The sequence below is a fragment of the Camellia sinensis genome, chromosome 5, assembly GCF_055761805.1.
Source record: "Camellia sinensis isolate YWXY chromosome 5, ASM5576180v1, whole genome shotgun sequence".
Lineage (NCBI taxonomy): Eukaryota > Viridiplantae > Streptophyta > Magnoliopsida > Ericales > Theaceae > Camellia > Camellia sinensis.
This window is the reverse complement of record NC_138965.1, coordinates 204,124,029-204,151,305: the sequence shown is the minus strand read 5'-3', so window position 1 is coordinate 204,151,305 and position 27,277 is coordinate 204,124,029. Positions and strand designations below refer to the sequence as shown.

The window sequence follows — 27,277 nt, the reverse complement described above, 5'->3', positions numbered from 1 at the left end:
CTGCTGCAATCGCATCTGTTTTGGGGTTGGAGTTAGCATAGTTAGCTTCTCCTATTTGTATTGTATCACCTGTTGGGGGTGAGTTGATTTTGAAACAAGGGTGTCGGGGCTGTGATATAGAGGTCGCCGACCGCCGGCTTCCATTTTCTTTTGTAGTTATGGCTATGTCGGGTTTTGATGTAATTTTGGGTATGGACTGGTTATTATCATACCGGGCTGTTATTGATTGTTACCACCAGAGGGTCACTGTATGTACCTTGAGCGGGGATTGTTTCCATTTCTTGAGAGATCGTATTGGTAGTGTTTTGCCACCAGTGTATGATCCGCGAGGCGGAGCGACCTTAGTAGTCTTCTCGCTAGCTTTATGAGTAGTGAGTGTGATGAGACCCAGACTGTATTACCGAGAGTGGTTTGTGAGTACTCGGACGTCTTTCCCGAGGATCTTGTTAGTTTGCCACCCCATCGAGAGGTGGAGTTTTCTATTGATTTAATGCCCGGCACAGCGCCGATTTCTATGACACCTTACCATTTTGCCCTAGCCGAGTTGAGTGAGTTGAAGATTTAGCTCTAGGAATTGCTAGATAAGGGCTTTATTCGCCCTAGTACTTCGTCGTGGGGAGCACCGGCCCTCTTTTCTAAAAAGAAAGATGGGGTTTTGAGACTTTGTATCGATTACTGGAAATTGAATCGGGCTACGATTAATAATAAGTGCCCTATGCCCCGTATAGATGATTTGTTTGACCAGTTGAAAGGGTCCCGTTGTTTCTCTAAGATAGACTTGAGATCGGGTTACCATTAGTTGAGGGTCATGGAGGAGGATATCCCAAAGACGGCATTCCGTACGCGGTATGGCCACTATGAGTTTCTAGTGATACCTTTTGGGCTCACCGATGCGCCGACAGTGTTTATGGATTTGATGAACCGGATATTCTGAGAGTTCCTAGATCGCTTTGTAGTCGTCTTCGTGGATGACATTTTGATTTATTCACCTTCTGAAGAGGAGCACGAGGAACACTTGAGAGTGGTGCTTGAGTTGCTTAGAACCCATAGGTTGTATGCCAAGTTCGGGAAGTGTGAGTTTTGGCTAAGAGAGGTTAAATTCTTAGGCCATGTAGTCTCCGGAGAAGGGGTGTCTGTTGATACATCTAAGATAGAGGTAGTGCAAGATTGGGCACAGCCTAAGAGTGTTTTTGAGATCCGCAGTTTTCTGAGATTAGCTGGGTATTACCGCCGATTTGTGAAGGATTTCTCCAGGCTAGCTTCGCCGTTGACTAGATTGACGCGGAAAGGGATCAAGTTTGTGTGGAGTGAGACTTGTGAAAAGTCGTTCCAAGAGCTTAAAGTTAGACTTACTATCGCTCCAGTGTTGATTAATCCGGAGAGGAGTTTGGGTTATGCAGTGTATTGTGATGCTTCACGAGAGGGTATGGGTTGTGTGTTGATGCAAGAAGGGAAAGTGGTAGCCTATGGCTCACGGCAGTTGAAAATACACGAGAGGAATTACCCTATCCATGATCTAGAGTTAGTAGCTATGATTTTTGCCTTGAAAATTTAGAGGCACTACCTTTATGGTGAGAGATTCGAGGTGTTCTCGGATCATAAGAGTCTGAAATATCTATTTACACAGAAAGACTTGAACTTGAGGCAGAGGAGGTGGATGGAGTTTATTGAAGATTACGACTTTGAGTTGCATTTCGGGGAAGGCCAACGTTGTGGCCGATACCCTTAGCAGGAAATCCATTAGTGATATAGCTTGTATAGCCATCTGGAAGTGGGAAATGTTGGGTGCACTTGGCGAGTTTGATTTGCTTCTAGGTGAATCTGTTGAGTCTGCGGCCTTGTTTTCTGTAGTTGCACAGCCTACACTTATGAGTCGAGTGTTAGAGGCACAGAGAGGTGACCTTGAGGTAGAATCCCTCCAGGAGAAGATCTCCAGTGGAAAGGTTGAGAAGGGTTTGACTGTGTATCCCGACATGAGTGTGAGATACCAAGACCGTTTGTTCGTGTCAAAGTCTTGTCGAGAGGAGGTACTCCAAGGGTTTCACCATTCACGCCTTGCGGTGCATCCGGGAGGCACTAAGATGTATCGCGATTTAGGTCGCCAGTTTTGGTGGCGGAGTATGAAGAAGGATGTGGCTGTTTTTGTGTCTAAGTGCCTTATTTGTCAACAAGTGAATGCCAAACATCAGAGGCCAGCAGGTTTGTTACAACCCTTGCCTATTGCCGAGTGGAAATGGGAGCATGTCACGATGGACTTCGTTGTAGGTCTTCCGAGGACTCAGCGAGGTAGTCATGCTATTTGAGTGGTTGTAGACCGGTTGACTAAGTCGGCGCACTTTATCCCTATGCGCGTGAGAGATTTGGTAGATCATCTTGCCGACTTATATATTCGGGACATAGTGAGGTTGCATGGAGTCCCAGTGTCGATCATCTCAGATAGAGACCTACGTTTTATTGCTAGGTTGTGGCAGAGTTTGCAGAGTGCTTTGGGCACTAGATTGACCTTTAGCACGGCTTATCATCCTCAGACGGACGGGCAGTCCAAGCGTACTATTTAGATCCTTGAGGATATGCTTCGAGGTTGTGTCCTTGACTTTAGTGGTTCGTGGGAGAGGCACTTGCCCTTGGTGGAGTTTGCCTACAATAACAGTTTCCAATCGAGTATTGGTATGGCACCATTTGAGACCTTGTAAGGCCGACCGTGTAGGTCTCTAGTTTGTTGGGCCGAGGTGGGTGATGCACCTTTGTTGGGCCCGGAGTTGGTTAGAGAGACGACGGAGAAAGTTGAGTTTATCCATAAGAGACTTGTTACAGCCCAGAGTCGCCAAAAGTGTTATGCCGGCCGTAGGAGGAGGCCTTTGGTATTTGAGGTGGGTGATCATGTCTTCTTGAAAATATCACCTAGGCGGGGTTTGATGAGGTTTGGTAAGAGTGGGAAGTTGTCCCCTCGGTTTATTGGCCCTTTCGAGATCCTTGAGAGAATTGGCGAGGTTGCCTACCATTTAGCTTTGTCACCGCAGTTGTCCGGAGTGCATGACGTATTTTATGTTAGCATGCTTCGGAAGTACGAGCCGGATCCATCGCATGTATTGGATTGGACCGACTTAGAGGTTGACGAGGATATCTCGTATGAGGAGAGACCGGTGCAGGTCTTGGATAAGTGGGATCAAGTCTTGCGAGGCAAGACGATACCCTTGGTAAAAGTTTTGTGGAAACATCACGGGATTGAAGAAGCCACTTGGGAACGTGAGTTGGATGTCCGTGAAAAATATCCAGACTTGTTTGTTAATGTGTAACCATGTATTGGGAATTTTGTTGTATTGATAAACTTTAATAATATTGGATATGTTTTAAGTTGTAAAACATTGTATATGTTTTGGTTTATGGAAATATTGTGAAGGTTGAGTATGCCTTGAGAATGGAAGTTTATTTTAACATTGTGTATGTTAAATATGTTGTAGAAATGCAAGTATGTTATTAACATTGCATATGTTATGGAATTGTGGATTATGGTATTAAAACTTGTTGAAATTCAAAGGAATGCATGTTGATAATGCATGTTGAAAATTTTATTATGAAATGCCTCTTGAATAGAGTTGGAATGACCGGTAATGGGTCGGGATACGGATTATTGAATTGTAATGTTGTTGAGAATTGAGAAAATCACATTTTTGAAAAAAAAAACTTGTATTTCATTTCGGGGACGAAATTCTTTAAAGGGGGGAGGTTATAGCGATCCCAGGTTTTCCCTTTTATATACTGTATTCTGGACTTAGGTTCTGTGGTGTTGGTTGTTGTATATATCTTGTTTCCATCTTTCAATTCTTTGTATATGAGTTTTAGGATGTATTGGGCAGGTTGTTACAGGTTGGTAGAGAGTTTAAACCAATAGTTGTTGCACAGAATTTTGGTTCTTTGCTCGAGCGAGGCTTTTGTCGCTCAAGCGAGCTCTTTGTTTTTGTTCCTTCGCTCGAGCCAGGTTCCTTCGCTCGAACGAGAGTTGGGTGTTGTGTCTGGTGGCTCGAGCGAGAAGTCTTGCGCTCGAGCTTGCGTCTGCGTCTGGTTCTGGACCTGAGAGTTGCATTTCTTGGCTCGAGTGAGCTTTTCTTCGCTTGAGCGAGCGAGCTGTATGTTTTGGGTTTCTTCGCTCGAGCGAGCGAGCTGTATGTTTTGGGTTTCTTCGCTCGAGCGAGCTTTTCTTCGCTCAAGCGTGCTTCTGGGTTGCAAACCTGAAGCTTCGAATTGTTTGCTCGAGCGAGGCTTTTTACGCTCGAGCGAGGTTTCTTTGTGTCTGGTAGCTCGAGCGACCACTCCTTCATTCGAGCGAGCCTCGTATATTTCAGTCCGTAACAGCAGCTTCTTCCTCACTTTTTCTCCACCTCTTTTGGTTCAAACCCTAGATCCGGCTCCCTCTCTCTACACATACCTTCTCTTTAGGGTTTCATCTACTTTTACAGTGTTTCTACCTTAATCTCTTTGTAAGACAGATAGAGGGTCGCGAGGGCTTCATTTTAATCTGAAAAGTTGTGGATTTGGAGCACTTTGGGTTTTCTTCATCTTCTCCATTTGGTCTTTTCATTTCGAGGTAGGGATAACCTACTCTAATCTATGAGTCTTGACATAAATTTTAGTCATTTTGATTAGTTGGTGTTGTTTGGTAATTTTGGAAAAGTTAGGGTTTGATTTGTAATTTATAAAAGAGGGGTTCTTCATGTTTGAGTCAAACATGTGTTAAAGACTTGAAATTGGGAGTTGTTTACGAATTATGAGTGAAATATGAGCCTTGGGGGCAATCTTGTGAATAATAGAAAAATGCCCTAATTACGTTGAATAATTAATTTGAGAAAATGTGAAATTGAGTTGAGGATAATGAAATTGGAAAATTGTGGGAGTAAATGGTGTAGTTGGATAATTTAATCACTCACCTATGAAAATGTTAATATTTTATCTGTTGATAAATTTATTATCTGTTTGGAGATAACTTCTTTGGGCTATCAGTGGAGGATAGTCTTGATTGTTGTAGACACTGTATGTTGATTAGGGAAAACTGAAACTAATCAAACGTGTTATGCTATTGAATATGACGGTTGGAATAATACAGTAAATATGTGTATTGATTGATCATTGTATATGATAATTGTTTAAATACATTGTACATCTATATTATTTGGGAGGAGATAGGGGATGTACTCCATGGTTTGAGGAGAGATAGGGGATGGACTCTCAAACCTGTTTGGGAGGAGATAGGGGATGGACTCCATTAATACAACAAATATGTGTATTAAATTGAAGTATTAATACAGCAAATATGTGTATTAATTGAAGTGTGGAAGTGTTTTAATATGAGTTGTAGACTCATTTGAATTGTGAATAAAGAAAGTGTTTTAACATGGGATGTAGTCTCATTTAATTGTTTGGCTAGGTTCTGAGCCATGTTTATGAATTGATTTGGATAAGTAAAGGAAAGTGGAATGAAACATGGACATACTTGTCATGGAACTGTATTGTGATATAAGTTGGTTTACAACTGCTAGCCATCTATCAAATGCTAATGTTTTAGTTATTTCTCATACTTGGTTTAGTATATCTCTACTGGGCATTGGCTCACCCTATATGGGACATCATTTTCAGGTTTAGGTGACATGCCACCTCCAAGGACATAGCTTGGAAGGTTTTTGGGAGTTGAAGACTCTTTTGGTTGTTTTGTTATTTTGGTATTACATGTAAATTCAAGCCGATGGCTTAATGTGTAAGAGTTAGTACTCTCCTTTTTGTAACCAAGTGTTGGCTTGGAAAGTTGTAAGCCTATAGGGCATTTACTTTTGTTGTCAACATGTAACACTTCTGTAACGAATACTCTGATAAATATAAATATGTTTTATTCTCTTATGTCTATGTATGTCAAGAATGTGGGTTTATATATATTATTTTGAGGGCGTTACATGAAAACCTCACCAGCAAACAAGATACGAAATCTTCCAAGAACCTGATTAGTTTCTAGGTACCAAAAAACCTTGTTTAAAACTCTCTGGCAGATACATTGGCTGCAAAAGAAGATAAAACAAGTTTAGACACAAATTTCACTAGCACAAATTGCATTACAAAGCAACACGGACCCAACACAAACATGCGTGAAACAACTCTATAATACTATCCTTAGCCACTGAGATAATAAAGACTACTTTTTTCTTTTCATATCCCATTAAATTAGAGTATATATATACACACACATATATGTATAGAATAACTTATCAAAAAATATCAATGTTCATATATATAGAAACACCCAATTAGTACACATTAATGTGTGTTTGGAAGGGAAAAGATTAGGTAAGTACCTAACCTTTGGCATAGTGCACAAAGTGATTGCCTCGAGATTTGAACCCATAATCTCAAAGCTATTATTAGGCCAAGGTTTTCCCATCGAACCAATAGTCACCCATCTTTTTCATATATATAGAAATAGTGATAAGAATATACCAAACCAAGCTCAAGCAAGTATAACCTAATGAAAAACAGAGGATAACTTCTCTCTCTCTCTCACTGAATTAGTTAGAGAGGTATATGAATGTATAGATTGTACAGACGGTTGTTAATAGTTGGTAGGTGGTTAGGTTGCATTCTTGTATTATAAATACTAATGTACTGATTGATTGTTAAATAAGATTGAAGATTTCATTTTCTTATCATGGTATCAGAGCAGATCTACTCAAATGAGTATCGATCTTTCTTCATCTTCTTTCTCACATTATATTCTTGAGTTTGAGTTTTTGAATCTGTTTCAATGGCTTCTCTTCCTTCTAATCTCACACTTCTGATTTCAAATCTCAATTCTTTTGTTACTATCAAATTGGATTCTACAAATTACACTGTTTGGAAAACACATCTCCAAAATATACTCAGAGCCACAAATCTTCTCTGCTACGTGGACGGTACTTTTGCTTGTCTATCTACAATAATCACAGATTCAGAAGGCAAAGATGTTGTCAATCTTGAATTTTTGAGTTGGACACAAATCGATTCACATTTGCTAAGTTGTATTACAGCAGCTCTAACTCTCACGGAGTTTGCATCTGTGTTTCATTGCAAAAGCTCTCAAGAAATCTGGAAATATCTTGATAAGTGCTTCACATCACTCTCCAGATCTCACATACATCAACTCAAGAACAAACTCAGTAGTATTATGAAGAAATCTAAGTCCATGGAAGACTATCTTCTCAGATCAAGAGTCTTGCTGATCAGCTAGCACTTGCTGCCTCTTCTACTGAGGATGAGGATTTAGTTTTGATTACTCTAAATGGATTGCTGTCTGAATATAATGCTTTAAAAATAGCTATTCGAGCTCGATCAGAGGCCATCACCGTGGAGGATCTTGCTTCTCTTCTCTGTTCAGAGGCTTTGCATATTGAGGCCGATCATAAATCCTCTTCTTCAGATCTTACTGTTGCTTACACTGCAACTCGAAATGAGATTCCAAACCAGTCATCTTCTTATCAGATTGGTAGTCGTGGCAATAGATTAACATACAGAGGCTCTTCTCATAGAGAAGGAGGTAGATATTTTTCTAAAAATACTTTCAGTCGAGGTCGAGGAGGAAGATCTTCATCATTCCATCATCCATCTTCCTCTTCTTTGGTCTATCAGATTTGTGGTAAATCAAATCATATTGCTCTTGAATGTTGGCACAGATTAGATACTTCTTATCATACTTCCTATCCAACACCAACTGCAAATCCATCTCCTAACAAACCTGTTTTTCTTACATCCTCATCTCCTACTTCATCAAATTGGTATGGGGACTCTGCTGCCATAAATCATTTAACTCTTGATCTTAATAATGTCCAAGTCCATAGTCCCTATCATTGCCAAGATCATGTGACTGTTGGAAATGGTAGTCATCTTCTTATTCACAACACCGGAAATGGTATTCTTCCAACACTTTCTTTTCCTTTCAAGTTGACTAATGTTTTTCATGTTCCACATATGTTATCTAATTTTCTTTCAGTTCATAAATTGACTTCTGATAATAATTGCACTGTTACTTTTGATGACAAATCATTTGTGGTTCAGGACAAGACCACCAAGATACCTCTTTTCAGAGGTATTCATAGTCATGGCCTTTATCAGTGGCCTTTTTATTCTTTACAAATTTCATCACTATAGCATTCTTCTCCTGCTTGTTTGGCTACTGCTACATGGCATATCAGACTTGGTCATCCATCTCCACAAAAGCTGCAATATCTTGTTAATAAGTTTCAGTTGCCTACTACTTCATCTTCCAATAAGAATTTGTGTCCTCATTGTAGTGTGGCCAAGAGTCACAGACCTTCTTTTGTTTTGTCTAATTTCACTGTAAATAAGCCCCTTTCTATTGTTCATAGTGATGTTTGGGGCCCTTTCTCTCCATCTATTTCTGGGTTTAAATACTATGTTTTGTTCATTGATGAATTTAGCAAATTTACTTGGGTTTATCCTCTTTGCTATAAAAATGAAGTGTTTGCCAAATTTAGGGAATTTAAGGTGTTTGTTGACAATCAATTTGAGACTACACTTAAAATTTTTTGCACTGATGGTGGTAGAGAGTGCACTAGTTCTCAGTTTGAGACTTTTCTTAAAACACATGGCATTATTCATCAAATGTGTTGTCCACACGCTCCTCCCCAAAATGGAGTTGCCGAGAGGAAACATAGGCATCTTGTCACCACTATCATCACTTGCTACAGCAATTAGGCATTTCTCTTGCTTATCGGTTTGATGTTCTTGCTACTTCTGTTTTTCTCATTAACAGGTTGCCTAGTTCTAAACTTCAAAATCAAACTCAAACTCCTTATGAGGTCTTGTTTCATCATTCCCCTGATTTTGCTTTTCTTAAGAGCTTTGGTTGTAGGTATTTTCCCTGGCTTCAACCCTATGCTTCTCATAAGCTAGCCCTTAAGTCCATTCCTTGTGTCTTCATTGGTTATCACCCCTCTATCAAGGGATATCGTTGCCTTGATCCTATTTCTAGAAAAATTTATTTACCTCCGCATGTCACTTTTGATGAATCACTATTTCTTTTTCTTACTCCATCTATTTCTACCTCTACACTTAACTCTCCACCTACTCTTCCTCGACTACACTCTTTTTTTTGGTCATCTTCTCAACCTGTTGCAGCTTCTACTCAGCCATCTGTTGAATCCATTCAGCCTTCTGCTCTTGCTGTTTCTGCTTTGCCTACAGCAATTCAGTCTACTGCTGCTCCTCCTAGCTAGCTTGCTGCAGTTCAGCTTACTGCTGCTCCTAGCTAGCCTGCTGCTGCTGCTGCCACTGTCTTACCTGGTCTGCCAGCCCTTACTTTGTCTCCATCTTCTGCTGTCCCTACCTCTATTCCTATTTCCTTTTTCACTATTGATCTTCCTTTTGTGCATCCTATTCCTGCTGCCCTTTCTCACTCTTCTCTAAATATTCATCCCTTAACTACCAGGTCCAAGTGTCACAACCCAAACCCGCCCCTATAGGTTTAGCATCGTAACCGACTAGTAATCCTTGGATAAACGAATGCCTCAGAACTAATTAGCAAAATTGAGGGGCTAGCGGAAGCAAATACATAAATATAGTTGTCCAATGAGCTGTGCTGACTTATATGAAACGGAATATTTAAAACTTTAAATATGTATTCAAAAGTCATTCATACATTATACCCACACACATTAAAGTATCTTAAGTACAGCCAACAAAACAAACAAGTTTCATATACGGAAACAACCGGAACTTTAACAGATGAGACACTTCGAGAACCTCCACGTGAGGTACAATGGTTGGCTGACAACATAACACAGATCCGGACAAAAGCCTTCAGGCTCGATCTCCAGAATGCCCACCTATACATATATATACACACAATGAGCTAAAGCCCAGTGAATAACATCAATGTAAGGAGGTTAGTGAATGAAATTCGAACATGTCATAAGTGTAAAACAGATCATAGCATAAACATTCTTGTATCTGAACATAATAATGGTACATCCTATAGAACACATCACATATCATCTTCCGACTAGAGTAATCGGTTCCGGATACCGATTAAACACATATCACCACAATGAAGTGGCTAACGAGAACTCGTAATCACATGTATGGCATGGACCCGTATTTACATGCCATCCCCCATGACTTGGGACTATCTATGGATGCTATAATAGATTCCAAACATAGGACATTCGTTCACGTAAACAATATCATTTTAGAAATTATAACTTCGCATAACAGTTGAAACATAGTTCATATCAACATATCTTTACAGAGATGTTACTCACAGTGGTTCTCACAAACGGTCAATCAATCTCCAGACGTTGACCTACAAACACAAAAGTACATAACACCAACATATCTTATCATTACGCATTCATGAGGCCATCACGGCTTAGCTTTCGTTACATTGGTTCTTGTTCTTTCTTAGTGTGTTTCTATACCAAAACCTCATCACTATGGTTTAATTAAGGCTTAGGAATGCCTAAGATGCAATGAGGATGCCAAAACGTGAATTGAAACACTTAGTCAAATTTCTGAAAATAGGGTCCCCGCTCGAGCGTAGCTTTCCTCGCTCGAGCGGACATGCAAAATGTGAGTGGTCGCTCGAGCGCGACTTCCTTCGCTCGAGCGATCTGCAAAGATATGAAACTTCTGGGAGCTTGCATTTCACGCTCGAGCGGACTTCTAGTTGGTCGAACGGAAGTGCACGCACTCAGAATGGTCACTTAAGCGTGAACTCCTACGCTCGAGCATAGATGTAAATTCTGGAATTTCCAGATTTGATCACCAAGCTCAAAACTCGAATTCAACTCTTTAAAACACATCTCTTGGGCCCAAAAACTTGAGATAACATAGTAAACTTGTAAAATATGAAGAATTAAGGATCATTTCATAAAATCATGGCCCAAGAATTTGCCAAAAGCTCACAATTCATCTTGAAATTCAAGAAGCAAAACATGCATGTGAAATCTTTCAGGCTCTTTTCTTCAAAACTCATAAAACTAGCAAATTGAGCTCATAAGCTCCATGCATGTAAGAAATTCCTTCTCAAAACATGAGTTCAAGTGATTAACATGGTAATTCTAACATGCATGTACCAAAGAACTTATGGTAACAACTTAGATGCTCAAATTAACTCAACATGACAAAACTCTTCATGTTTATGCATGCATGTAAAATCCTTAACCCAATTTTCTACTAAGACTATATGAGCATGGAATTCACTCTCAAAACTTGGTAAAATGTATCTCATGTTCCAAATTCAACACAAATGATGAAGCTCATGATCAAAATGATGAGGTAACACTCATACTTCTATGCATGTAAGAATTATGAGCAAATTCTTCATCTCCTAGACTAACTCATGTGGAATACATGTAAATGATCACAACAATTCCATGAATTCGTCTTTACAACACATAACTTCTTGAATTAATAGTCAAAAGCTTACCTAGAGTCTTGAATTACTCTTGTTCTAGCACAATCTTGATGAGTTCAAGCCAAAGCCTTCAATTCTCTTCAATTTCTACACTTTCTCTCTCTAAAAGTGAACTCACTCTCTCTCTAGAATGAAATCTCAGATTTTTCCCCTCACTAGGAGCAATTGAGCTCAAGAATGAGCTTAAGAGCTCATATATATAGCTAAGATGCCATAATACATTAATTAGAACATTGGTCCATCCAAACACAACTTAATTAATCGTTCTGAATCAATTTTTAATAAAACTTGCCAAATGATTCTAAAAATTCCAAATAATATATTGATGTAATCAATTTCGGTTTTGGATGCCGATAAGGCTTTCAATGCTCATATTAAAGCAGAATTCCAGACAGATATTTCTACAAGTAACAGATAGAAAGCCAACGATCATGCAAAATACATGATAAACCCATAATTTATTTTATCCACTTAATTAACATCCTTGATTACGGATTAGTGGCTAATTGTGGATCGGGGTTGTTACACCAAGTCCTCTTCTTCTGCTCTTCTCTCTACTATTTCTCCTCTTGTTGAACTTACTTGTTTCTCTGAAGCTACTCTAACTCCTGAATGGTCTAAAACCATGCAAGAAAAATTTCAAGCCTTACAAGACCAAGGTACATGGTCTCTTGTTCCTCTTCCTCCTCACAAGCAAGCTATTGGCTGTAAGTGGGTTTTTCGTTTTAAATTTTTTTTTGATGGCTCCATTGTTCGCCACAAAGCTCGTATTGTGGCTAAGGGCTATCTCCAGCAGGATGGCATTGATTATCATGAAACGTTTAGCCCTGTCGCCAAGCAACCTAGAGTCCGGGTTCTCCTTAGCATTGCCCTTTATTTTAATTGGTCCATTAAACAGTTGGATATTTCAAATGCTTTTCTTTATGGTCTTCTTCAAGAAGAAGTTTATATGGTGCAACCTTTAGGTTTTGAAAGTTCTTCTCCTCAACATGTGTGCAAACTGAAAAAGGCTCTCTATGGGCTTAAGCAAGCTCCTCGTGCTTGGTATTCAACCTTTTCCTCTTATCTTCTCTCTTCTAGATTTACGAATAGTCGTTGTGACTCTTTCTTATTCATACAGAGAACTTCTACCACTGTTACTTTTCTTTTGATATATGTGGATGATATCTTAATTACTGGAAATAGTGATGCTCATATCACTTCTCTTATCCATCATATGCACAAAGCCTTCTCCATGAAAGAATTGGGTGATATTTCCTATTTTCTTGGTATATTCGTGGCTCACATTGCCTTTGATTTGTTTCTCTCTCAGCACAAATATGCCACTGATATTCTCACCAAGACTAGTATGATCAATTGTAAACCATGTTCTTCACCCATGGCCTCTAAATCCGATCCTCCTTCAGACACTTTGGTGTACTTTTCTTAGCCGTCCTTGTATCGAAGTATTGTTGGGGCCTTACAATATTTCACCATTACCAAACCTGACATATCTTTTGTTGTCAACCATGCATGCCAGCTCATGCATACTCCTACTGTTGCCCATTTCAATATTGCCAAATGGTTACTTCACTATATTTAGGGTACTCTCCATCATGGGTTACTCTTCACTCCGGGCTCTTTGGATTTGCATGCTTTTTCTTATTCGGATTGGGCTGGCGATGTTCTTGATCGTAAATCTACCACTGGCTATTGTGTCTTTCTCAGCCCTAACTTGATTTCGTGGTCTGCAAAGAAACAATCAACTGTTTCTTGGTCCTCCACTAAAGCAGAGTACAGGGCTCTTGCTCAAGCTTCCGTTGAACTTCAATGGCTTCGCATGCTTCTTCAAGAACTTTCTCTTCTTTCTGCTACTCCTGTTTTATGGTGTAACAACCTCTCCGCCATTTCTCTTGCCTCTAATCCTATTTTCCATGCCCGTACTAAGCATATTGAGGTGAATTATCATTTCATACGAGAGCAAGTTCTTTCTCACAAAGTTATGGTTAAACATGTGTCTTCTGATCAGGTGGCTGATCTGTTCACCAAACCCCTTCCCGTGGCTCAATTTTCTTATCTTCTTCCCAATCTTATGGTGCATTCCTTACCCATTCGCTTGCGAGGGCCTGATAAGAATATACCAAACCAAGCTCCAGCAAGTATAACCCAATGAAAAACAGAGGATAACTTCTCTCTCTCTCTAACTGAATTAGTTAGAGAGGTATGTGAATGTATAGATTGTATAGACGGTTGTTAATAGTTGGTTAGTTGGTTAGGTTGCACTCTTGTATTATAAACACTGATGTATTGATTGATTGTTAAATAAGATTGAAGATTTCATTTTCTTATCACATATCACCCGTGCTATGTACGGGATTAAACAATGATTGATAAATTTATTTTTAAATTAATTAAAAATAATTTAAAAAAACAAAAAATAAATAATATTAGGTAAGTTATAACTTTTTTTTTTTAACAAAAAAAGTGTTTGAAGTTAGCTGTTTTTGAATTCTTTAAGAGATAAAAAAAAAACGTTAATGTATTTAGGAATAAGTTTTTTAATTGTATGAGAAAATACAAATATTTTTATTTGTTACTTAAATTTTCCGTTTTACCTTTCCAAAGGGATAAATACCTATGTCCTCACTTTAATCTAGACACTTAAAAAAGATATTTGTTTATTTAATCAAATAAAAATATTTGTTCCAAAGGGGTAAATTATTATATTTTTAAATAGAATTAAACAAAAATCAATTCAAACAAAATTAAATAGTTATTTGTTTATGTAAATATTTTTTTAATTGATATTTTTAATCAAAATCAACTGCAAATAAAAACATTAAAGTGAAGTTATAAAAGTTGTTAGATTTTTGTAATTGGCAATTCCGTTTGAAAAAACTCATTTCAGTTATAATTTTATTTGCTCTTTTGTTTCAGTGAGAATGTGAGTGTTTAGATATGAATCCAACCCAAATGGTGCTTATGTAGAGGAGTTTGTGATTTTGAGACTTTCATTTCCCTGATTATGTACCAGTATCAAACTGCTCGGTTATCTCACGGGGGTCCAGGGTGTTTGACCGTTCAAGCGATCATTTGTACGCTCGAACGGTGAAGTGGATCGTTTAGTATCTCTGCCTGCAAACTGAACTTTTGCGAAACAATCTTTATCGTTCAAGCGGTGAATGTTGCGCTCAAACGGTCAGCCTATATGTTTTGTATCGCCTTCACTCACACCGCTAAAGAGGTGAAGTGTGCGCTTTAGCGGTTTTCACAATCTTATTTACTATAAAGTGCGCCATTTGCTGTTTTAGGGTTCAATCCATCCAGACTTTTAGAGAGAAAGAAAAACCAAAGTGTGGTATATTGGAGGGCGTTTTATAAGTGTTTCCTTGATGATTTGAGAGTGATCAATGAATCTACGAACTTCATATTGACTTCATTTAGGGGTTGTTTTTACTGTTACATTCACAAAAGAGAGGTATTCTTCGGTGGATTCCGAGGAACTTGGACCTGAAATTTTGGTGGATTCGGAAGTGGCTCATAGTTGTGGATTCGACATTAGTATTGTAGATTTAACATTGGGCAAGACAATTCTGAGGTGAAGACAGTGGTGGAAGAGATACATCGGGGCAGTTCAATTCGGGTGTGAATTCGTTAAGTAATTGTGGATACACGTGTAATTTCTTTTTGTCTTCTTAGTAAATTGTTTTGTGATTTTGGCCTGTGATTTTTTTATCACAATTAGAGGTGCTTCAATTTTGATTTTTTTCACGTTAAATCGTTGTGTCGATTTGTTATTAATTATTTGATTGGGATTGATATTCGTTATTTAAAATTGAAACATAATCACAAATCAACATATAAGGGATTTTAAATTTTTCAATAAAAATATTAAAGAAAAAATAATTACGTAATTTTGAAGTAAAGCTCTACACCAATTGTCAATTAACACATATTATGATGTCACAAGATATCAAAAGTAAAATAAAAAAAGAAACATAAAATCAATACAAAAAAATTATTAATAATGGTTTGGTTATCTTTTGATCTATCACTTTATAATAAAGAGTCCGTTAACATGTTTTTTATTATACCAATGAAATTGTCGCATCATTTTAGGGTAAAATTTTGCATACAAATTCTAGTGAAATAACATTATTTTTTCAACAAAAAAAATGGTTATAAGAAAAAAAAATGAATAATGGTCAGTAGAGAGTAGAGAGACAAATGATACATAAAATATGAAATGCAAAAACAAAAAATGGTGAGAAGTAAAAATTTAAAAAAAAAGAAAAAAAAAAGATGTACTTAAAAGATGAAAGAGTCTGTTTAAAAAATACAAAAAGCTAAATATTAACAAACCTTCAATTGTCTCATAAAGATAGAGAAAAAAAATAATGAATTGCATCATTACATGAATGTAATATTTATAAGATGAGGAGAACGTGAATGATTTGGATAAGATATAATGAATGACGGCTAGGGTTTTGTGGTAGGAGAAAGAATTGGTTAGGGAAAGAGTGCACAAAAAAGATCTTCATTTTTCTTTTTCTAAATCATAAATCATGAATTCTTTTTTTTTTTTTAATTATTTTTTAAACTTAAAAATTCACTAATTTAGTGTGGAAAACAACCAAATCAGTTTATTTAATTTATTTATAAAGAAATAACCAAATTAGTTTTCCAAATTAATTATAAGGAAACAAAATCAAACAAAACAATTTAAATAGATTTGAATTGATTTTTGTTTAATTTATTTGAAGTAATGAAAGATTTTATATAGAGATTTTAGAAGATAAACAAATAATTGGAAGGTCAACAAACCATATTTCTATATTTGATTTTAGGAAATGAACATCTTTTAGACAATGATATTACAAGACATGCTTGAAGATTTTTTATTTTTTTATTTATTAATTCGAAAATTATGTGAGACATATGAATAGTTTATTATTTTTTTAATTGAAAAAAATAAGAAATTGAGGTTAGACATGTGGAAGCCTTAGAGACTTTCTCGCTAAAACTCTCCTTTTGCTTATATAATATATATTTATATATAGATAACAAACACAAAAAAAAAAAAAAAAAAAAAAAGTCAAGGGAAACTGAATATTAGGGAACTAAAAGAGAACCCAACCACATTGGGCATATAAAAGTACCAAAATACGACAAAGGAAAGTTCAAAACTTTTCAATCAAAAGAATTTTAATTTTAATTCTGCAATAAACCCAAATAATAACAACCTAATAGCAACTTCGGATGCTAAAAGAGAACTGATCATCAATCTCAACAACAACAAAAACAATAAAATGCCAAAGAATAGATTTTTGGTTTCATTCAATCATCAATTTATTTCTATATTACACAACTCAAAATCTAACACTCTAAACACAAACTAACATACATGTAAACACCAGAAACAAAGATTTCAACGACAACAAAATCAGGAAAAAAGAGAAAGCGAAATTCAAACAAAGAACAAATACGAAAGCCCCAAAACTGGGAGCTTATAGAAATACAGAGAGAAAGAGAAGTTGAATCAAAGTAGAGTGAGAGTGAGCTTACGATATGGATGTGGGAGTGAACAACTGTGCCAGAGAAGAAGCAACAAAACAGAGACGCAATTGGAAGAGGAAGAAATGTCTGCGTGAGTGGTTGCGTTGCGGAAGGATTAAGGGTCACTGCCGTGCTAAGGCATAGCAGTGACTGTTGTGCCTCAATTTGAGGTGTATTATGTACTTATTTTTATAATTCAAACTGTTTATTTTGTAGGGTTTGTTAAATATTTCGTGCCTACCAAAAATCATATTAATTGAATATCAATAACTATATGATCGAATTGCATATTTTTTATGCTATTTCTCAAAATAAAAACTTATTGTTTATTTTTTTGATTATCGATTATATAATTATTGATATCTGATTAATATAATTTTTTATAAGCACGAAGTACTCAACAAACCCTACAAAATAAATAGTTCAGATCATAAAAATAAGTTCATAATACACCTCAAATTGAGGCACAACAGTCACTGCTTTAGCACAGCAGTGACCCTTAATTCGTTGCAGAAACCCTAATATGTCAGGGAGAGCCCGATTCTCTATATGGAATTTTTGCATCCATACCCCTCATGTTTGTTCTATTCTTATTTATACCCCTACTTTTTTCTTTTCCTTTTTTATAGTAAGTTACACTCACCACTCCTCGAAATTTGAAAAAAATATAATTAGTTTCACTTTTGACATAATTATACTAATTTCCTTTAAAATGTTAATTTACATAATAGTTAGACTCTTTTTCATCTGTAATTCATTAGTTTTATGAATAAAAAAATAATATTTTCATCCCTTTTATAATAATAGAACTTCTTCAACTAAAGAGTTCTTGGAGAACGCCGCAAACATGGAAGAGAGAACATGTCATCACATTCCTCTTGACATTGGAAATTTTTGTACTCTCTTTATATATATGTGCATTATATATTTCAGTGTTTATCCATCATCTACACACATACAAAAAAAAATAGATTAACAAGTTGTAAAAAAATATGAGATTAACTGTATTTTTATAAATTTCAAAAGAAGTGAGTGTAAATTTACCCTTTTATTATTTTTTTTAATTTTGTGCAAGAATTTAAACCGGTCAAAAGCAATTTTTATGACCTTTTCAATTTAAATGCATGATTATCAACTCGAATAGTTCAGTTGACCATTTCTCTATACTTTTATTTCGGAGGTCAATGATCAATTATTGTAAAGACAAAGATTAATTTGTTTTTCATTACAAGAAGAAATCGCTTTGTGTTCCTCAATTAATTATATATGATGCTCTAATTTGAAATTACTTACTTAAATGATGATAAGATCCATCACTTTTTTATCAGTGTTTTTAACGATGACATGAAATGTATCAATTAATAAATAATACGAACATTGCTTCAAATATAATTAATAATTTTCCAATTATACAAGTTTTTGTTATATTAAATTTCCTATCAATTGTCACAACAAAAATATATATTAAAACTCATGATACTTTATTTTAAAGTTTACTGCTTCCACTGTTTAATATTAACAAAATATCATTTTTGTTTTCATAACCTGCCATTGTTATTCACCAAAAAAAAAAAAAAAAAAAAACTGCCCTTGTTGCTCAGCAGCTCCCTCCTTTCCTCCATCCTTTTAAATATTCAAGCCTCATTTTTATGAACATTTTCAACATTAATTGATATTTTTTGCACATCTTAAATTTGGAAACTTATTTTTTAAACAATATCACATAGTTACAAAACCATGAAATATGTCTTTTTCAGTGCTGAACTGCATTATCTAACGTTCATTCATAGACTTGTTTGAAATTGAAAACCTTTAATTCACATTTTTTTTTATGCTCCATCCCACGCTTAAATTCACAATATTTGTGAACTTGTAATGGAGATTGCACATAAATAATGGCTTTTAGTATATACATTTACAGTTTTTTATTTTTTATTTTTTATTTTTATTTTTAGAATGGAGAAGGTTAAGATTGAGAAACAGCATCAGTTACACTAGATAAAATTAATGACTGAAGTGAGAGTGGAACATCCTCTATCCAAACTCACATACCACCTCCAAATATAATTTTGTGTTTTAGATATAAAAAAAGGCCCAAATATTATAGGCTCAGTTGAACATGGGGCTAAAAAAAAAGCAATAAGATAGGATTTTAATTTTTTTTGAAATATTTGTAATGATTGCTTCCTATCTTAATATATGAAAGTAAATTTTTATTTATAATTTTAATGATTATATGTGCAAGTAAAATTTTTTTTGACTATAAACAAATAAAAAAATTGTAACTTATCATTTTATCTATGATTTTTTTTTTCAACGTAAGAGGGCCGTATTTCTGAAATTCGCCTTGGGCCCCCTAAATTTCAGGGCCGACCCTGAACATGAGACACTGAAAAAGACCAAAAGCTACCCAATAAATTGTGTGTAGCCAATGCAAGAAGGTCATATGGATAAAGTGCCGCACCAGGATAAATTACAGTCTCTTTGTTAATATCAACAAAAGTTTATTTATGTAATAATTTTAGGTAAAACAGACAAGTGGTTGACCTAGAAGAGGCCACCCTTTCAAGGTGTGGAAGATTTTGATTTTACCATATGTAATAAACAGCAAACCTCATATATTGATTAAATCCATGTTTTGTTGGTAATGAAAGGTGCACATAGGATTCGTATTTATTGCATGACTCACTCAAACCACCGAGAGGTGAACATAAAATGTCTACATTTGCCATTCATCCCATTACTCCTTCAACCACTTATCCAACCACAATACGGGCTTGAAAAATATGAAGTCCATTTTTTATATAACTGAATGTTTTTACATAATGTCATAGATTTAATCCTAACAAACTAATATCGTCACATTAATGTATAAACAAACATAATTTATCTTACATCTCTGTCCTAAAACCACCACTCTAGTAATTCCATTACTCAATTCATCATTCTCAAATTCTACCCAACCAAATCAATCAATCAAACATGGCCTAAGTTCCTAAAACTCTCAATTTCATCATCAACATACCCAACCAACCTCAAATCATAAATCACACATAAGCGAGCCCACATGATTATTGTGTAACTCAGATCATTATAAGTGCATTGCATGAAAATACTTGGCAATGAGCCTGGTAAGGGATGAACTTTCCTCATGCAAGGCAAACAAAAAAAGGTCCAATCTTGACCAGCAAAAATAAAATATTGAATGAAATACTAAATGACAATACATTGACAAATACTGAATGAAATACTGAATGGAAGCAACACACTGACAAATACTGAATGAAATACTCCTAAGATCCTCCATTTGCTTAGTGATTGCATTAGTACATGCATCAGCACATTCTCTTGAACTGACAATCAAATGCCGCAACATATGTTTAGCATCACCAAACTGCAAGGTTACTATGAATTACACCATTTTTGTCATTTTATTCTACTTGAAAGCAATTCCGTAAATGTGAGGGCCTAGCATACAGGCAACAGACACGAAAGCTGTGCTTATGTCGACGGCAGAAAACCCTGCTTCAGATATACACTTTCCCGTTTTTCTTGTAAGGTGACACCCATCAGAGACTGTCTGCTGAAGAGGATCAAGAATGCCCTGTGCAAATCTGAGAATCTTACCATCTATCCAACCAGAACAAGAAAAAGAGAAAGAAAACTTTAAAAATGAACCAACTCAACAAAGTGGGGCAACAGTGACAGAGAGTTTCAAATTGAAATATAGTACTACAAGATTTTTACTTCGATCACATGAATTAAGATAATCAGTTCCATACCTTTTGCAGCCACATGCTCCACAAATAAGAAAAGACCACCCGGTTTAAGCACCCTCATCACCTCTGTGAATTCAATAGTATATTCATTATAGAATGGCTTGATGGATCATGAAATTTTGCAAAATTCATAAATCACATACAAATAAGGAAAATGACTTGGACCCCCACAACCCCCTCTCTCTTTGATTGGCCAATTTTTTTTTTTTTTTTTTTCTTTTCCTCCAATCACCAGCCCCTACGTGTGTGTGGGGGTGGTGGGGTGGTGATTGGAGGGGGTCTCAATCACTTCCTTACAAATAAATAGGGAAAAGTAGCTCATACTACAATCGAGTTTGGGCACTTGTAGTCAAATTTTTGTCCATCCAAGTTAAATGGCCACAAAACCAACCTATAGAGGGGCATTTTAAAGCCTATTGGATTGAAAATTATTAGATTATTGTCACGACCCAAACCCGGCCCTATGGGTTTAGCACCGTAACCGGCCAGTAATCCGAGATTACCGAAGGCCTGTTGAACAGTAATACAGTAAAACAGAGTACAGGGCCTGGCGGAAGCCAAAACAGTAATTAAACAATGTCCAATGAGCTGTGACGGTCTGTATGCCAAAAAGATTTTTCATGCATTCATACATACAAACAGTACGGTCTATACAAAATTTACAGTCACACAGTACAGGGACCTAATCCCTTGATAACAGTACGATAAACATTCAGTCCATACAGAACAGTTAAACAGTATGAAGACAGGCGGGGGAAAACAAACAAAACACCCCAAAGCCATAGCATGGCAACTCGGAACCTCGCAGTGAGGCACAAAGGCTGGCTTGACAAAACTGGAGTTACCTTGACGCTCCTAGCTCCGATCTGGTGCCTGTACACCTACATATATATATGAGCAGTGAGCTAAAGCCCAGTGAATAACATAAAGCGTAAAGGGGTTTAGAATGAATGTCCTTACAGTAATGAAAACAGTTCAATTCAATCAGTATTTCAGTTGTTCAGTACAGTAAACAGTCATATGTGGTACATCCATTAGCATAACAGTAACAGTAGGTCTTAAAAGACCGAACAGTAATGATGGCCATCAGTCAGTAAACAGTAGTGGCTCCACGAGGGAACCGACAGAGATCTCTGTAACAGTAACAGTAACAGTAAACAGTAGGTACTAAGGATGCCACAGTACAGTTCAGAAATAAAGGACATACATTCATTTAGTAATACCAGTTCAGTAAACAGTTCAGTTCAGTATTTAAAAGATATCAGTTGAACATATCTTTTCACAATTGTTACTCACAGAGTTTGGGCTACAGTATGCTAGAGCGTGTCTCCCCAGTCGCCAACCCTACACAGTTAACAGATTGAACACACACTAAGCTACCCAATTGGGAACGGTAATAACTTAATTCCTAATGCCTCGGTGTGTTCTACATCTATATCCTCAACAAGATGCCTTAAACTAGGCCTAAGAATGCCTAGAATGGGATGAGGATGCAAAGATGTACATTTAAAAGCATTTTCAGAAAAACAGAGTTCCGCTCGAGCTCAGGTTTCCCCGCTCGAGCGGACATGCAACAAAGGTACACGCTCGAGCGTAAACTTTCCCGCTCGAGCTTACTGTAAAAGTGCTGGATGGGTGAAATCTCCGCTCGATGCCCACTCGAGCGTGAGACATGACTCCGCTCGAGCGCCCAATCCTCCGCTCGAATTCTACGCTCGAGCGGCACTTCCTACGCTCGAGCGGAAGTGCAGAATCTGGAAATTCCAAATTGCACCTCCAAGCCAAAAACCAAGTTCAAAAGCATTAAAACCGATCCTCTTGGGCCCATTTTCTGGAAAACATTTATAGACACATAGAATAACATGATTCAAAACTCAATTTGGGAAATCAAAGCCCAAGGGTGTTTTATTCAAACCCAATTTCAAACAATTTTCAAGAAGAAGAAGAACATGCAAACATGCATGAATTCAAACCATTTTGAAGCTCTAATGTGATGCTTTAAGGAGCCAATTCTTTTCAAAACATGGCGAAAACATGGACCATTACAAAATTATGAACATGCATGTAACCTTTTGCCATGAACTCAACTCAAAATCCAACAATACTAACATGCATGCAAAGATTGAGCTTCAATTCACCATTAATGGACCAATTCATGACTTAGCTCTACAACTAGACATGAACCATGCAAGAACCAGTTCAAACACAAGAATGAGAAGATGAAATCCTTACCTAGAGCTTGTATTCAAGGTTTAGGAGTCCAATTAGGCAAATCTCCTATGATCTCTTCAAGCCTTTCAAGCCAATTCTCTAGAACAATTCCACTCTCTCACTTCCTCTCTCTCTAGTTCGGTGGTGTGCTCAAAATATGGCTGAAGAAATGTTTTGATAAAGCATACACAAGGCTCAAATATAAGTAAACAAAGGCCCCACTAGATGGCAAAAGTGTAATTATGTCAAACTCTTTAATTGGCCTATTTTAATCTAATTTAATCATACCTAATCGGTTTTTAGATAATTATACCATAAAATTACATTAATTATGAGGATCATAAAACACTGACCAATTCCGGATTCGGCCGCCGATAAGGCCTTCAATTAGCAGTTTAAACATATAAGCATGAACAGATAATCATACAGTCAAACAGATAGAATGCAATTCAAACAGATGTATTCATTTAATTCAGTTTAAATTTCGGCCAGTCAGTTCAGTACTTTAATCAGTTCAATTATCAGCCAGTTATCAGTCATTATCAGTTCCGTTTAGCAGTAATCGGTGATTATCGGTAATCAATCAGTCATTAATCAGTAAACAGCATGAGGGTTGTTACAATTATGTTTCACATAACTTTTGGGATGGGTAAATTTCAAAGTATACACACAAGATGACATTTCAGAGGTTATGTTCATTTAATGTATCTAGTATTTTTGTTGATTCCAATCCCAAGGATGGATTTGTGCCTATGTCGCATAACTGAAAAGGGCATAATTACATTAATGTGACAAAATAAAAGAATACAGAGTTTCTCTTTCCAAATCATCTGTTTGTATGGCTTAATAGAGAGAAATGGGTAGAAATGGAGAAGAGTTAGTAGTTAGTTACTAGTTTCACCCTCACTTCTTTTAGGAACTGTTGCCATTTTTGCCCTTATTTCACACATTAAAAAGGCTTTCTTATCTTTTTTTTTTCCCCTCTCCTTTATCTTTCCCATACAAGAAGAGAGGATAATCCATTATCTTCTCGTCATCTCTTCTCAACCAAACAAGCAAAGAGACTACCACTATCCTATCTTTTCTTTTCTCTCCTACCTAATCATTTCTGTTCTTTTCACGCCTAGTTTACCAAAACTCACAAGTGTTCTGACCAATTACAGTTCTTTTAGTTTTTGGGCCATCATGCAATAAGTTTTAGCCATAAACTGAATTTCTTCAATGTGTGCATTCTTCTTCAGAGTTTCTGGTTAAACTTGAAACGGGAGAAGTTTTAATGACAAACTCAATATAGTTCAAAAACCAGAAAACTGATTCACTACTTGAAATTTTTGTGTCATATTATATATGCAAGTAGTTCACTATTATGGTTCACTGAATTTCACTCAGAGATTGATCCTCTGTGAATATAAGGTATCTGCTTGAACTTCAATTTCTTAAGTAGACTAACTTGAGACAAAAGTGAAAGTCACCCTAACTTACATACCTTTCAGTGTCATATTAATGTCTTTTACAGAACACAGTACAAGCGTTCCGACAACTGCATCAACGGAAGCATCACTTAATGGCAAAACCTCCCCAACCTGCACAAAATCAACAACGTTTAAGTCTAGAGAATTTTAACCTCCTAATTTGACACATAAATTTCTAGACTAACATATATAATTCAAGGAAGCAACCAATAATTTGGAATTTGGATGACTAACATGCCTCCCCAAAAGGAAATAGGCTGAAGCACCAATACTAGGGTAGTAGCTTCACAACTCAATTAGTGAACTTTGTCTAACATATATTCCTACCAAAATTTGTGGAACTCTTAAAATTCTGTAATTTGTTTTATTTCTACAATCCAAATCTCTATTCTCCTACAGTGAAAAACAATGATTTTTTTGGGGTGAAGGATGCTTTCTACAACATTCAGTTATTCCTCTCAAGTTGGAACTAGAATTAGTCGAAAAGAAGGTTAAATTGGGGGGGGGGGGGGGGTGTTGGGGTTTACAAAAATCAAATGCTTTAAGATGCAGTCTAGAGCTCTATGTCGCTAGTCACATCAAGAAACCCACAAAACACACAAGGCTGAAGATGGAAACTCGATTGCAATATTTCACATTTCACATATTTAACGAAATGAAAATTTCAGCAATGCAGGACACCTTCTTACTAAAGATTTAACCATTGAACATTGAAATTAAGAACAGAAGACAAAAAATGACACCAGTGAAGAAATTGCAGAACAGTTTAAATATGTCCTTACTGCTTTTTAGGTGCCTAACTACATAATTTCCAGGAAGATTATACTGTCTTTGGAAGTTAAACGAGATTCAATGTAAATAGTGTCATATGGAATGAAAAAAGTACCGCGTGTATGAATTTAAAATTTTCTGGAGGTAGGCCAGCAGCTGCTGCAGCTGCCTGTGCATACTTCTCCATCTTTCTGTTGGGATCTATGCCAAAAACACGAACACCATTATCACTGGCATAATATTTGAGATTAGGACCTGTCCCAATGCCAAGCTCCAACACTGTCTTATCCTTTCCCCTAAAATTTGTAAAGATCTGAGACTTAAAACCCGCAACCTTACCAAAGAATAGGTGCATATTAGATATGCACATGGTTGAAATTTCAGTAACAAGAACGTCGGGCAAAATCAATACTTGCACACCCTGGTCTAATTGTGAAAAAAAAGAAAAAAGAAAAAAGAAAAAAAGGCACTAACCTGTGCCTCATATGCTTTACTGCCCTTAGCCATGACAAATGCAAATAATTCCTCATACCAATCTGGCCTTGGAGGGTGAATACTGTTCAGCACATCCTGTATATGCAACGTGTCATTTTTAACGCTTTGGTGCTGCTAAAACATTTGATGCTTGGTAGAGAAATTCAAGTTTGCTTAACAAATTTCATAATTGTGTGGCCAAACATTTGATGTTAGAGTATGATGCAAGTCGACAACATAGATACACGACTTCCACATAAACTTGGTGGGTATATTAATATTTATCCAAACCTTCCCCTGCCATTAATTCCAAGTATAAAGAAAGCAGTGGAAAGAGTAATGAACCTTAGGATCATCTTCATCAAGATGCGGAGGAGAAGCAGAGGAAGGAGGAATTGGTAAGAAACTGGTTCCAATTTCTTCCATTAAGCGTCTTCTTCAGCAATAGCAGAATCTGTGGGCGCATAAAGACTCCGGAGAGAGAGAGAGAGAGAGAGAGAGAGAGAGAGACAGAGTAATTTTGATCTTCACCCGCTAGTATATATATACATGAAAGTTCTTACCAAGGTTGAATTAATGGTTGACTGTGTAAGTAGAAGGTACTTTACACAAGATCAACATGGCATACGAAAAAGGGTGGCCGGCCATCTCTTATTTATTTTTTTTCACTTGATATAAGTCCAAAGTGTAAATCCTTTCATCCATCTATTTTTTTTTATTATTTTAAATAAAAAAATAGACACATGGTAGCATAATAAATCAAAATTTCAGGACAGCATAAGATGTTCACTTTATATATGGTATAGATATGATCATCTCTTCTTTTCAGAAAAAAAAAAATTAGAGAAATTTATAATTTTAATTATGGATAAATTATATTTTATTGATTATTTTTTCACTTTGATTTTTAAAATTTATTTTTCTTCATTTTGATCCTATACGTTTTTTTTTTTTTCCAGTTTATCTCTAAAATTAATTTATGTTCAAAATTAGATAAAAAAATACCATAATAATTGTCACATAACATGAAAAATATATTATTATATTAGAATTTAAATTTATGTTAGAAATGTAAGTTTTATAAACTATTTTTATGTCACATGACGTGATTGTTAATGTGTCATTTTCTTTCTAATTTTTAACAGAAATTAACTTTAGGGGTAAATTGGGAACAATTTAAATGAAGAGTCAAAATGAGAAAAAATAAACTTTAAGGGTCAAAATAAAAAAGTAATCAAACATAAAAGAGGCAAAATGTAATTTACCCCTTTAATTATTAATATTTATAATATTTACTATATTTTTGTAAATAAATTTTCTCATTACCACGGATTGGTAAATTATCCCCTGTTCCAAAATAAATATGATTCCGATTGTTAATCCAATTTCACCACCGTGAGACAAAAACAAAGCCAGCCTATGTATTATTGAAACCGGTGGAGGTATATCACAGGTTCCATTCCAACTAAATCTTTCATTTGTAAATCAATAAAAAGATTTAGATTGACCAAACATTCATAATTACATGAATTTAAAATAGATAACTTTTGTGTAGGTAAAATAGGTGAATTTATTATTTAATAGGT

General features: G+C 36.1%; 1 protein-coding gene across 2 annotated transcripts in view; it reads right to left on the bottom strand.

Moving 5' to 3' along the window:
* The window catches only part of LOC114270820 (uncharacterized), a 67,600-nt gene extending 41,335 nt beyond the window's left edge, over nucleotides 1–26,265 (bottom strand). The window contains exons 1-6 of one of the 2 annotated variants that reach the window (XM_082871262.1): nucleotides 26,037–26,265; nucleotides 25,692–25,787; nucleotides 25,333–25,551; nucleotides 24,461–24,557; nucleotides 20,767–20,829; nucleotides 20,165–20,614 (exon numbers count right to left, since the gene is read on the bottom strand). In XM_082871262.1, coding sequence (XP_082727388.1) covers nucleotides 20,421–20,614; nucleotides 20,767–20,829; nucleotides 24,461–24,557; nucleotides 25,333–25,551; nucleotides 25,692–25,787; nucleotides 26,037–26,117 — 750 coding nt within the window. In that variant the 5' untranslated portion in view covers nucleotides 26,118–26,265 and the 3' untranslated portion in view covers nucleotides 20,165–20,420. Of the gene's footprint in view, nucleotides 1–20,164; nucleotides 20,615–20,766; nucleotides 20,830–24,460; nucleotides 24,558–25,332; nucleotides 25,552–25,691; nucleotides 25,788–26,036 lie in introns of those variants that run through there. The other variant, XM_082871263.1, reaches the window with a different exon arrangement.
* Between the last annotated feature and the right edge of the window lie 1,012 nt (nucleotides 26,266–27,277).